Genomic DNA, 12,837 nt, shown 5'->3' on the forward strand with positions numbered 1-12,837 from the left:
CTGCAGTTCTAGGTTCACAATACCAACTTGGATATGCACAAGCTGTGTTCTCCCACTGTGTACCTTAGTCTCTTTCCAAATAAACCAAAGATAATGACAACACCTCCTTTTAGGATTGTCCTGAACATTAAACATGTTATTTCCAAAATCATGAAAATCTGGTACCCAAGGAAGATGACTTATGATTGCTTTGGGCTAGTCAATATGCACTGCATGTTCCTACCCCTCTCCGCGTATGTAGATCTAGTTAGCCTGCTGTGATGCTCTTAGGAGGCAAGACAAGGCAGGTGAGTAGATTACAAGGGTGGAATCCTCAGGAATGGAGTTATTGCCAAACTAGGAAATGGGCCCTCACAACATACCCAATCTGCCAGCATCTTGATTGAGTTTTGTAGCATCCATAACTGTAAGAGACAGACTTCTTTTGGGTCAGTTTGTGATATTCCTTTGGATAAGGCTGAACTGACTAACACAAAGAAGGAACCAGAATCAAACTAAAAAACAAAAATAATAACAGCAACAAATACTCCCTTGGAGGCAAAGTCAGAGACCTCATGAGCTCTTTAAAAATTTATACTCCACCAAACTGAAAAATGCAAAGAAACATAAGTCAAGAAATTATATATTTAAATAGATCCATAACACCTAATGAAATATAAGCAACAGTTTAAAATCTCCCAATTAAAAGAATTCCAGAGCCAGATAAATTCAGTGCAGGATTCCCCCAGACCTTCATAGACTCAACACCAATACTATTCATACTATTTTGCAAAACAGAAAAGTAAGGAACATCACCAGAGTTCTTCTCCCAAGCGAGTATTACCCGATACCAAAGCCAAACAAAGAAGAAGAAAAGGAAAGGGAAGAAAATTCTAGGCCAGAATCTTTGATGAACACAAATGCAAAAATTTTCAATGAAATATTTATAAATTTAATTCAATAGCACATCAAAGATAATCATATCAACATGATTATTCACCATGGTCCAGTTGGATTCATCCAAGAGATACAGGAGGATGGTTCAACACACACAAATCAATAAACACAGTCTGCCACATAAACAGGTGAAAGGCCAGAAACAACCATCTCATTAGATGCAGAAAAGGCCTTGGAGAAAATCCACCATCCCCATGTGGTAAATAGAGAAGCAGGCAACATACCACAACAAAATACATGTCATTACAGCATGCCTACAAGCAACATGTCAAATGGAAAGAAACTCCAAGCATTTCCACTAAGACAGTGAACAAAACAAGAGGGCTTCTTTCCCCATTGCTACTCAGCAGACAGCTAGAAGAAATGAAGAAGTCAAAGAATCTTGATCTCTAGATGCTGGGGTTCTGTATGTAAGACCCTTGGGACGGCCCCAGGAAACTCCTACAGCTGATAAATGCTCAGCAGAGCAGCAGGGAGTGTTCCTTCTGAACTCTGGAAAAAGAAAGGTGCTTTGACTGACTTTACTTCTATGCTATAGATACCTCCAAAACAGTAACATCAAGTTATAAAACAGACCACAACATGCATATTATCTAGTTTAAAATACAATGTAAATATTTACTCTTATAAAAAAAATTAACAGTTTCTCACAGACACTGAAGCAGCAAGCACGGGGCCTAGCTGGATCTATACCAGGAACTGTGTGTGTGTGTGTGTGTGTGTGTGTGTGTGTTGCAGCTTTTATCTTAGTATTTTTATGGGATTCCTGAGTGTGAGAATGTATGGGTCTCTGATTCTTGTGCCTGATCTTGGGACTCTTTTCCTTGTGTTAGGTTGCCTTCAAAATGATGGTTTTTGCTTTTTCTTATTATAGCTTATTTTGTCATATTTTGTTTTAAACATGTTGTAGGTAGGTCTGTATGGCATTTTCTTAATTAGTGATCAGTAGGGGAGGGTTCAATCCACAGTGAGTGGTGCCATCTCTGGGCTGGTGGTCCTGGGTTCTATAAGAAAGCAGGTTGAACGAACCTTGTGGAGCAAACCAGTGAGCAGCCTCCTCCATGGCCTCTACATCAGCTCCTACCCTACGTTCCTTCCCTGTTTGAGTTCCTGTCCTGACTTCCTTTGGTGAGAAACAGCAACATGGAAGTGTGATCTGAATAAACCCTTTTCTCCCCATCTCCCCATCGAAAATACTAGAAATTAAATGTCACCTTTAAAAAAATAGCAGTTTCCTTGGGATATAACTTATATATCAGTAGGCTCCCTTTTTGAATGTGCATTCACAGTAGTATTTAGTGCATTTACAGAGTTGTACACTATCTAACACTGAGTTATTTTCATTATCCTCAAAGAAACCTCTCATTCTGCCCTGCCATCCTCCTGGGCCCACGAGGCTCCTACAGTTACTCCACTGCCTGGCTCATTGGGGACCTACCTTTGCTCTTCTAAGGCCGTGTAGCAATGAACCGCGATGCTTTTGAGGTCGCCAAAAATCAGAATCCATGGGGAAAATAAAGGATTTCTGGTCAATTACAGTTGGAATCGACCTAAGTAAGTAAACAGAACGAGGGGTTAAAATCTCCTGTGTGGGCCCAAAGGCCTCTCAAATCATAATGCAAACCAATGTTTGGTACTTAGACTGCCTTCTATTAGCAATGTGCTGCTGGGGATCAGGACCACAGCCACCTTCAGCCGTGCTGCCGCTGTCAAGCCACAGCTGCTTGACTGCGCACAAGAACTCTGAGGTCTGATGAAGACCCTCCCTAGAGCATGAGTAAAAAGCGCCAGCTCTGGCTCCGAGTACACAACGGTTTCACCATAAGGCATATCTTGGTAGAGAAAAACAGGCCATGGTAAGTATTTTCTTTAAACTTCTGCTGTGTTAATAGCTGTAAAGATTAATAGCAGAGCTGGTGAGAGCTCTCCTTTGCTGAGCAGTGAACTGCTACAGAGCAATGTAAAACAAAGTAAAATTGTAAGAATGAGCAGATATGCCTCATACTATAATTAACTTTTTACATGTAAATGCAGGTTCAATTTCTATAACATGACCAACATAATAAAAAAATTTTTAAAATCTAGCCACCAATACAACTTAATATCTTGGTCTTACTATGATGCCCACTTTTGTATAATTATCATTAAAGCGCAACTTAAGACTTCTGAATTTTTCTCTAATACATTAAAGACATTGAATGTGGTCATCTCCATCCTTACAATAACAAAAAGCAAACAAAACACCACTTCCTGAACCCACCAGAGGACTGCAATCACTGAGCTAAGAGCTGCCTTGAAAAAGCAAGACTCAAGGATTCAAAGCCTCCTGACTCAGGACTCAGGAGCCTGGGAATAGATACAGCACCTGCAGCCACACGGAGGGCAGAGGCTCGAGGGGCAGAGCCTCGTAAATCCAAAGCTCACCTTTAACACAGCCTCGTAAACCCAAAGCTTACTTTTAACACACCCTCTGAGACACTCCTAGGTCTGATCCTTGCTCACTTATTAATACTGAAAGCCAGCTCTCTGGGCTTGGGTGAGGAAGTGGGCTCAGGTATTTTGGTCATTCTGACAAGCCCTTGGAAACAACTGTCACGGGAGTAATCACGGGACTTTGCTTACTTCCTTGCTAGTTCCTTATTGTAGTGCTTGCTCTTAATACTTGCATGTAATTAAAATTGTATAAAAGTGGATTGGGAAAAATTAAACCTGCTTTCAGTCTCAGAATTTACTGGGGTCATTAAAAAAAAAGAAAGAGAGAGGAGAGAGAGAGAGAGAGAGAGAGAGAGAGAGAGAGAGAGAGAGAGAGAGAGAGAGTCTTGCCCTTGCCAGGCCCACTGATGATTTTGTGTAGCTTCTGGCCGTTTGCACTACTCCACCACCAGATTTCCCCCTCGAGTACTGGTCGCTTACAAGGAAAACCACATTTATGAAAAGCAAGCTATGGAGTAAGAGGAGAATCCCAGATGGCAGCCATTCCATCTGGACAGCAGTATAGGCCTCGCCACTGGCCATCTCTGCGATTTACACGTCAGTTTCTTCATGGGGGAAAATATCAACCTTATGGATTTAAAGAAAGAGGAAATACCGGGGTTTTTTTTATACTTAAAGAAAGTCCTTGGGACTGGGGAGATGTCTCAGTGGGTGAAGGTGCTTGTCTCTACATTTGTATGATGCCTTGGTACACATTTAGTCTGCCTACTACTGGCCTGGCTGACATCTGAGCTGGCCTCCCACTGTCTGTTGTGACTTCAAACTAAAGCTCAATAGCCTAGATGGTAGAGTAACTGTATGTTTTCTTCTCCAAAACCCTTCTTTATTCTTCTCTATGGATTCCTTGCTTCAAAGAGTAAGTAGATCAGCCAATCTGCCAGTCAAAATTTAACCTAGTTAAGAGTGACAGTCCTAAACTTAAAACTTAAGAGTACAAATGAGGGCCTGAGAGATGGCTCAGTGGGTAAAGGTACTTGTCACCAAGCCTGGTGACCTAAATTTGATTCCCACAATTTACACATTGAAAGGTGAGAAGTGAGTCCTTCAAGTTGTCCTCAGACTTCCACGTATGGTGTTGTACACATGCACACACTCACATGCACATACACTCACATACACACATACATATACAAATAAACGTTTTTAAAATATGTTTTTAAAAAAAGGTTAAAAATGTCTGACAACTAAGGTTTCATCAGTATGGGCTGGCACATTTTATCTCATTGACTTGTGTAATTCATTTGTTTGTTTTTTTTATTTTAATCAGATTTACAAGGATTTCTTTTAAGAATGTAAACAGACTGAAAACTACTGCAAACACCATTACACAATCTTTCAATAGCATTAGAGTCAGAAGATTGGGTACTCTGAGAGTTCCTGTAGAATTTTTGGCCATGTGATTGGATGCAACTTACTCAGTCTTAGATCTTTGTCTGTAAACTGGGGATAACGACCTACCCTGTATGATCGATCACAGGGCTGACTTAGAGGCAACGCACATCAAGCTGCTTTGTGAAGCTCTAGTACTAAGCACACACATGTGCCCTGTTGCTGGCTCTGTTCTTTGCGAGCCCTTCCCACAGTCAGCCTGTAGCCTGGTCTACCACAGTCAGCCTGTAGCCTGGTCTACCACAGTCAGCCTGTAGCCTGGTCTACCAGTCAGCCTGTAGCCTGGTCTACCACAGTCAGCCTGTAGCCTGGTCTACCACAGTCAGCCTGTAGCCTGGTCTACCACAGTCAGCCTGTAGCCTGGTCTACCACAGTCAGCCTGTAGCCTGGTCTACCACAGTCAGCCTGTAGCCTGGTCTACCACAGTCAGCCTGTAGCCTGGCCTACCACAGTCAGCCTGTAGTCTGGTCTACCAGTCAGCCTGTAGCCTGGCCTACCACAGTCAGCCTGTAGCCTGGTCTACCACAGTCAGCCTGTAGTCTGGTCTACCAGTCAGCCTGTAGCCTGGTCTACCACAGTCAGCCTGTAGCCTGGTCTACCACAGTCAGCCTGTAGCCTGGTCTACCACAGTCAGCCTGTAGCCTGGTCTACCACAGTCAGCCTGTAGCCTGGCCTACCACAGTCAGCCTGTAGTCTGGTCTACCACAGTCAGCCTGTAGCCTGGTCTACCACAGTCAGCCTGTAGTCTGGTCTACCACAGTCAGCGTGTAGCCTGGTCTACCACAGTCAGCCTGTAGCCTGGTCTACCACAGTCAGCCTGTAGCCTGGCCTAGTGGCTTCTCTTTGGCTTTTCATCCCAAGCTCAGCACTGGCCTACAGCCCAGGGTCTCCTGCATCATCTCCCCCAAACCCAAATCCTCTGCAGTAAAAAGCTCCCGGTCCACCTGCCCAAATGCTTCCAATGTAAGATTTCCTCTCACTCTCCCTTCCAAGGACCTTCATCTAGGTCTAAACGTCTCAGATTAGAAGCTGTGTTGCAAGGACAAGGTCTGTGGCTAACTGACATCGCTCCCATATCTAAAGCACACTTGGCAAGCAGCAGCTGTGCGTACATGAACAAGAGACAGAGAAGCCAAGGGATGACTGTGTGGGCAACTGCTGCTGACCCAGCTGCTAATCTCGCTACACTGTGTGGCTCAGCCGTTGTCTAAAGCATTGTTTCCAGAGTCATCTTTACAAAGAACTACTGAGTCACAGACTGACATAAAAACCATCGGTGCTTCCCCATTTCTAGGAAAATGAGTTTAGATTTTACTCTTGCCTAGTCTGTCCCCCGTTCTCCCTACCCACCCTCCTTACCCCTCCTCTTTTCCCCCAACCCCCACTCCCCACCCAGCATGCTGATGTGTCTCCCTGCTTGAACAGACCTTCAGTGGTCACTCTCTATGTGGCTTTTATTTGTGCTATATTATTCTCCCCAGAAAAGGCTCCCTTTTCCTTTCAGTAGGCCTGCGTCCATGAACTACTTTGCCCCCAAACTCTCTACAGTAGCCCCAAGTAACCTCTGCACGCTTCAACCTGCTCTACTTGAGTCTCCGTTTAGCCAGGTGTTGTCTCGCACTGTGATTGTCACCAAGATAGTGTCTTTGCTCCAAATGTGGACTCTTTTAAATCCCACAGAGCACCGGCCACAGTGCTATCTCAGTGTACAAGTTCCTGTAAGCCTCCATAATATGAACTAGGTATGGGCTGATAAGACAGTCTCCCTCAGGACAAACAGGAGAATGAGGTTTTAGATTCAAACACCCAGCCATAAGTGGAGATTTGGAGTGTCAGTGTATTGTTACAGCAAAGAATTATGGATGAAGCCAGATATGATTGCTCACCCTTGAAATCCAAAACTAGGGGGTCTGAGACAGGAGGATCACTGTCATTGAAGCCATTTTGATGGTGACAACATATTCCTGTACCATGTTGTCCACCATTTGGCCAGCCCCAGGCCCATTCTGCTTTCAGAGGCTCCCAGATGGAATGGACTTTCTCTAATTCCTCAGGGTTCAAGTCCTGTGGTTACACATCAGTGAGGGGCCCGGAAGGCAAATGGAGATTGTGTGCCTGAGGTTGGAAGTAGAACCTCACCCGTCTCTCCTGAGGCTGCCTTCCCAGTGCCGTGCCAAGTCTTAAAGGGGTCTGTTCCAGTCAACACTTAGCTTATGAGTGACCCTGTGGCAGAGGCCCTTAGCAAGGCTGTGCCTACCTCTATTCCTGACAACAAACTATGTTGTAATAAGCTTTGGTAGCCTAAGACATTAACGTTGGATAATCTGTTATCAAACAGTAGTAATTACCACCTCGGTGGTGAGGGTGAAATTGGTGACTATGGAGTAGTCCTAGAGGATAGGTGCTAATGGACACAGGCTAGGGAAACATGGAGAACAGGGCAGGGTCGCCTCTACAAAGGGTGATAGATACCTGTGCCACCAACTTCATGGAGGGGAACATGGGAAGAGCCATGTCAATGCCACTGTTCAGCACTGAGACTTGGCTCTGTCCACACACACCGTTCCATGTTACCTTGAAGTTTAGAACACTCGCTCTACTGCTTACCATTGGTCATGTGTACCCGGTTCATATGCAAAGCACAAAGAAAAGTCACAGGGATTTAAGACCGACTACCACTCGTAATCTATATTCCCTTAGGAGGAGGCCCAAGGCCAGGCAAGAGCACTTCTTTTCAATTTAGTTTGAATTCAATCAATCCTCTCTTAGTGTATATTACATAATGGGTGTTTCTCTTGCTTACTGTGGATACCAAAATTACTTTTAAGATTTATTTTATATGTATGTGTTTGTATGGATTATATGAGTACCTGCATGTATGTGAGTGCATGCACAGGCATGCATTCTATACACTGTGTGTATTAGGGGACAGAGGTGTGCCTGCAGAGGCCAGAAGAGGGTATCAAATTTCCTGGAGCTGGGGTCACAGGAAGATCCAAACCACTGTGGATGCTAGAGACTGAACCCAGGTCCCCTGGAAGGGCAGCATGCACTCTTAGCTTCTAACCCATCTCTCCGGTCCCCAAATTACTTTAGTCATAAGGCACATATGGAAGGAAGTACAAAGCTGTAAACAAAGTACCCCGTGATTGAAATGCTGTAAAACCCAACCCATTTTCATTGAAATGTTACCTTGGAGAATTTTAACTATTTCTCACCAAAACACAATACAATCTAGGACCCCAAACAACAGCCCTGCTGGCAAGCGGTAGTCCTGAAAGTACCCTGCACGCAGGTGTCCCTGAATCCCAAATTGTGACACTAACTTCAAGCAATTTTGCCTAAGAGATGAAGGTTCTCGGCGTTACTGACTTTGAGCTCTAACATGGCTGTTTTACTTACCATTTGGAAGTGACAGGGGATTCCAAGCTTTTCTTCACAGGAGCCATTAACACCTCCTGGTTTACAACACCTAGATACTTGTCGATGTGAATCTGTTACAGAAAAGTCAAAGCTTAGGCCATTATGGTGGACGTAAGATACTTAGCTAATTTACTTCATTTCATTAGGTCAATACTTTTGGATTGTGTAATTAAGCCCCCACCAGCCCAAATGCACAAACACTATGTTATTGCATGCCTAAGATAGCATTAGGCATCACAAGACTAAATTACTTCAAATGTCCCCAAATTATAATGAACAATTGAACATTAAAGCTTCATTGACCTGTAGCCCTCCAACACAACTGAAACTGGGTACCACAGTCAGGAAAGGGCGTGGCTAAGGACATCTGACCCATCAGTGCCAACATGGAATAAGGTCTTTCTGCTACTTGCGTTTCAAGCAGAAATCTGAAGAAAGGTCTGGTGGCCACCCTAAGCCAAGCTCTGCTAACCAGCTGCAGAGGGGCCTGTGGGAACCACCAGACCTTTCCTCTTCAGTGTTTTACTTGCTTTCCAAGGCTCTACTTACCTTTAACCCCATTTCAGTCCTTTGGATTGCTGTCTCAAGATTTTGAATGTCTAGAGTGCTCCTTGTCTCCTCGGCTGAGAATTTTACTAATTTTTCCTTTAACTGATGAAGGTCCTCATGAACCTGAATGCAAAAAAAATTATAGATATGTGTATATATATATATATATATATATATACATATGTATGTATATATATATATATATATATATATACACACACACACACATATATATATACACACACACACACACACACACACACACACATTGTCTACCTGTTGCGAGGTTTTGTTGTTGGTTTTCGAGACATGCTTTTACCCAGTCTGGGACTAGCCTTGAATTTTTCACTAGGAAGCCACAGATGATCTTGAACTTCCTTATACCTCTACTTCCACCCTCAGAAACTGGAATCACAGGTATGCACCACAGGCTGGCTTTTATGCAGTGCTGGAGATTGAATCCAGGACTAGGCAAGCAGCTGAGCCACACCCCCAGCCCTGCAGTTACTGAATGAACAGGCCTACAGTAGGCTTGAGTTGCTAGGCACACATGGCTTTATGGCAGTCATTAAAAAGGGCTGCCTCTGTGGCTTTAGGACAGTCTGAATTAAGAAGATTATTGCCTCAGAGTTTGAATAAGAAGGTTTCTGTAGCATTTGTTTTGTGCAGCTACTAGAAACAGATACAAGGTTGAAGTGCAGCCTGGATGACTGCTGCTTTCTCCGGGGGTAAAGCTGATGAACAGAGACAGCAAGTCTGAGCCAGATGCTGATCTCTACAGACCAGTTAAAGTTCAAAATAAACAAACAAACAAAACACGGGGAACGTCCAGCAAAAAAGGGCTCTTGAGAAAGTGTACCTTTGAAAGGTACAACAAATGCGCCCACGGGGCCAGGTGGCTCTCCCTCCAGGCTGGTTCTGCCACACTGGTCTGAGGTGGCAGCTATGTAGATGTGCCTTGGATTTTGTTTTTGCTTAGTGAGAAGTGGAAATAATCCATGAGGAAAAGAAAGCAGCATATGCCATTGCTTTAACGTGCCCCTCCTCCAGTGGGTGCTTTCCTTAGAAATGGTGAGCACACTTCTGTCTGGCATCCAACGGGCACTGTAACACAAGGAAGCGCTGACTCGCTGCGTGCACGTTAGAAACCAAACCAGATAAATGCAGATGGCACTGATTATTGCATGGGCTGCTGCCACAAGGAAAACACTTTGTTAGGCTAATGCATAACCCAGACACCTGTTTCAGCGGCAGGCACATCAACAGCAATCTGCAGACTGGGTTGCTAACGGCACTTTGAAATGTCTACCTGTGCTCTGGTAGGATAACTGGACTCACATTGGCCCAGCCTATGATACTACTGACTTGGGGATGTGCCCATGGAACCAAGGGCCATATTCAAGAGGCAGAATTTGCATCTTTTCACGGATGGGCATTGAAGTCTGGCAGACACATTAAATTATTAAATTATTTGTACTCTGCTCAAATCGTCACACAGAACCTCCAGGGCTCACAGACTGGTACCCGAACAAACTCCCTGCTTGCCTATAGGGACCAATGATGAAGAGGTGTGTGTTCTGATTGTCCAAATCAGTGCTGCAATCTAACTTAGCATCTACTGTGTGCAGTGTAATGGGCAGTTCAAAGGGTGAGTCCTTTGGGTGCATACATTTTGGTTCCTCTTAGGAGTGAACTGGCTGTTTCCTTGGACCTTTCTGCGATAATGTCTTGCAGCCATGTGAGGGAGTGAAACTGAGTTGGATTATTCACCAGGGTACCAAAGGTTTTAGTTTTCCTCCATTCTCCCCTTGTGTGGACAACACTCCTTCATAGAGTTGTGAGAGAACATGCAACAGGCCCGATGCATAGGAAGAACTCAACAATGGCAGCTGCACACAGCTCCTAGCATTAACTCGAAACATTCAATTTCCACTCATGTTATTCAAAATTTCAGCACCTCCTCTAGTTCCTTTGCCAGAACAGAATCATTTCCCTACTCTTTGGAATTAGTAAACGAACATGAGGTAATGGACATAAAAATGAAGCAGTACAGACTTGACTGCCAGATGCCTGAGAGCTGGAATCCTGCCTGGCCCTGGAAACGGTCCAGAGGCTCCTACGGGCGTAGTGTTCTCACCTGGAAAACAGCTACTTCAGAATTTGAGTGAGAAATAGTGTGTGGTGTGTTTTGTACAGGCTCGCCACAGAGGAGGCTGTGGAGCCTCTGCTCTGTGCATTGAAAGCCCCTGTGTGTACACTGTATGTAACTAGCTGACGCTTCCTTCACTGTATCGCTGAACAGAGTTGCTCGCTTCATCTTTCTCAAGAGCATCCTTTGGTTCTTGCTAGGTGATTTTGTCATTTTTGAAGTGGAAAGAAGTCCCTGTTAAGGGTGACTGCATTAGAGACGAGCACCATGGGAAATGTTACACCAGACCTGGCAGGTAATGAGGCTAAATTCTATGTTTCTATATTTTCTTCAGTTACATCCAATCTCCCATATTGAAATTTTACAGGTCACCCATTATCTTTATGAACAGCAAAAACATTACTAACGGTACATTTTCTGCTTAGAAATGATTACTGTTTTGACAGACTGGGACAGAATCATTACTAATAGAAACCTTGAAAGACTTAATGCAGAAAAGATTTGCTGTAAATCCCGAAAACTCCATGAGACTAGACGTCACAGAGTCATTACCGACATAAAATCCATTTTGTTCACCTCTGCTCAGCACAAATTTGGCTGATTCGACCTCCTCTCTTGGAGTTCCTTTTGACCTTGTTCATTTTGGTATTATATGTGCCTTATAAGTCACACATAGGGACTAGTGAAAGAGAGTCAGCCAAAATATCAAGCTGTCAATTAGCTTCAATGTTTCCAAGCTACGTGTTAGGATACATCTGCTGGACTTTTGTAATATAATGTCCAAAACTAATTTAAAGAAAAGACCAGGTATCCTTCATTACAGGAACATCCGTTAAATATACTCAGAAACAAAGACACCGCTGCACACATGACCTACACACATAACCTGCTTAAGGAGCAACACACTGGATATTACTGCTTTTATCAAATCACGTTACAGGTTTGTACTTGGCTTTCTTTTACAGACTGAGGCCTAATGCTCCCCTAACATGCTTGTTAGGACTCCACAACATAGCCCAGAGCTTCCTGGAGAGCCTGGCTCTCCCATATACTGGCTCTATGATGACTCCCATTACGCTATCTCACTAATCTGACCAGTTGAGGAAAGAGTCAGCTAAAAGTGTAAAAACCAACCAACCAAACAAACAAACATCCCAATTATAAGCCTGAAAGCGAAAGAAGTTGTAGTTGCAGAATATTGCCAAAAAGAACTCCATGAAGCTGCCGTTCTCTGGTTCCCGCTCTGACAATGGAACCAAATACTGACAACTGCTTCTAGGAAAAAACTAACAGTTGGCTTTCCTGGCAAGTTACCCAGATAGTTTGAGTACAGCAGTATATAATACCCAGGTACTACTTGAGTCTAACTTTGCACCTAAGTATTTCAGATCTACTCTCTCAAAGTACCAACTGCCTTACTTTGCTCTCTGCTACTGTGGAGAACACCATGACCAAAAGCAACTTGTGGAGGAAAGGGCCTGCTTCATCTTACTGCTCACAGTCCATCAAGGAGGGAAGCCAGGCAGGAGCACAAGGTAGGAAGTCCAGCTGGGCTGCAACTTGGAACAGAAGCCATGGAGGAACTGTTTACTGTCCTGTTCTCTCTGGATTATGCTCTGCCTGCTTCCTTACACAACCCAGGGCCATCTGCCCAGGGGTGCAACCACACACAGTGGGCTAGGCTCTCCTGCATCAGTCAGCAATCCCAAAACACCTTAGACCTGCCTACAGGCCAATCTGATGGGGGCTGTCCCATAGGTCAGACTCCATAGATAACTCTGGACTCTGCCAAGTTGACAGCTGCCTAGAATTCCATCTGAGGATCGGCTCCACTCATAGAAAGGGGTCTCTATGTATGTGAAATGTTAGTCTAGCTCTAAGCACTTGTTTTTAATTTT

At 44.1% G+C, this 12,837-nt stretch overlaps 1 protein-coding gene across 8 annotated transcripts in view; it reads right to left on the reverse strand.

Moving 5' to 3' along the window:
* Iqch (IQ motif containing H) overlaps positions 1-12,837 on the reverse strand; it is a 181,106-nt gene that overhangs the window by 164,535 nt on the left and 3,734 nt on the right. For all 8 annotated transcript variants that reach the window (XR_003948058.1, XM_006511557.4, XM_006511553.4 and 5 more), the window contains exons 2-4: positions 8,791-8,913; positions 8,221-8,312; positions 2,375-2,486 (exon numbers count right to left, since the gene is read on the reverse strand). Coding sequence is in view for 7 of the 8 variants with exons in the window: in XM_006511557.4 (XP_006511620.1) it covers positions 2,375-2,486; positions 8,221-8,312; positions 8,791-8,913 (327 nt within the window). In the remaining variant the exon portion in view is untranslated. The remainder of the gene's footprint in view (positions 1-2,374; positions 2,487-8,220; positions 8,313-8,790; positions 8,914-12,837) is intronic.

The sequence above is a fragment of the Mus musculus genome, chromosome 9 (genome assembly GCF_000001635.26).
Source record: "Mus musculus strain C57BL/6J chromosome 9, GRCm38.p6 C57BL/6J".
Classification (NCBI taxonomy): Eukaryota; Metazoa; Chordata; class Mammalia; order Rodentia; family Muridae; genus Mus; species Mus musculus.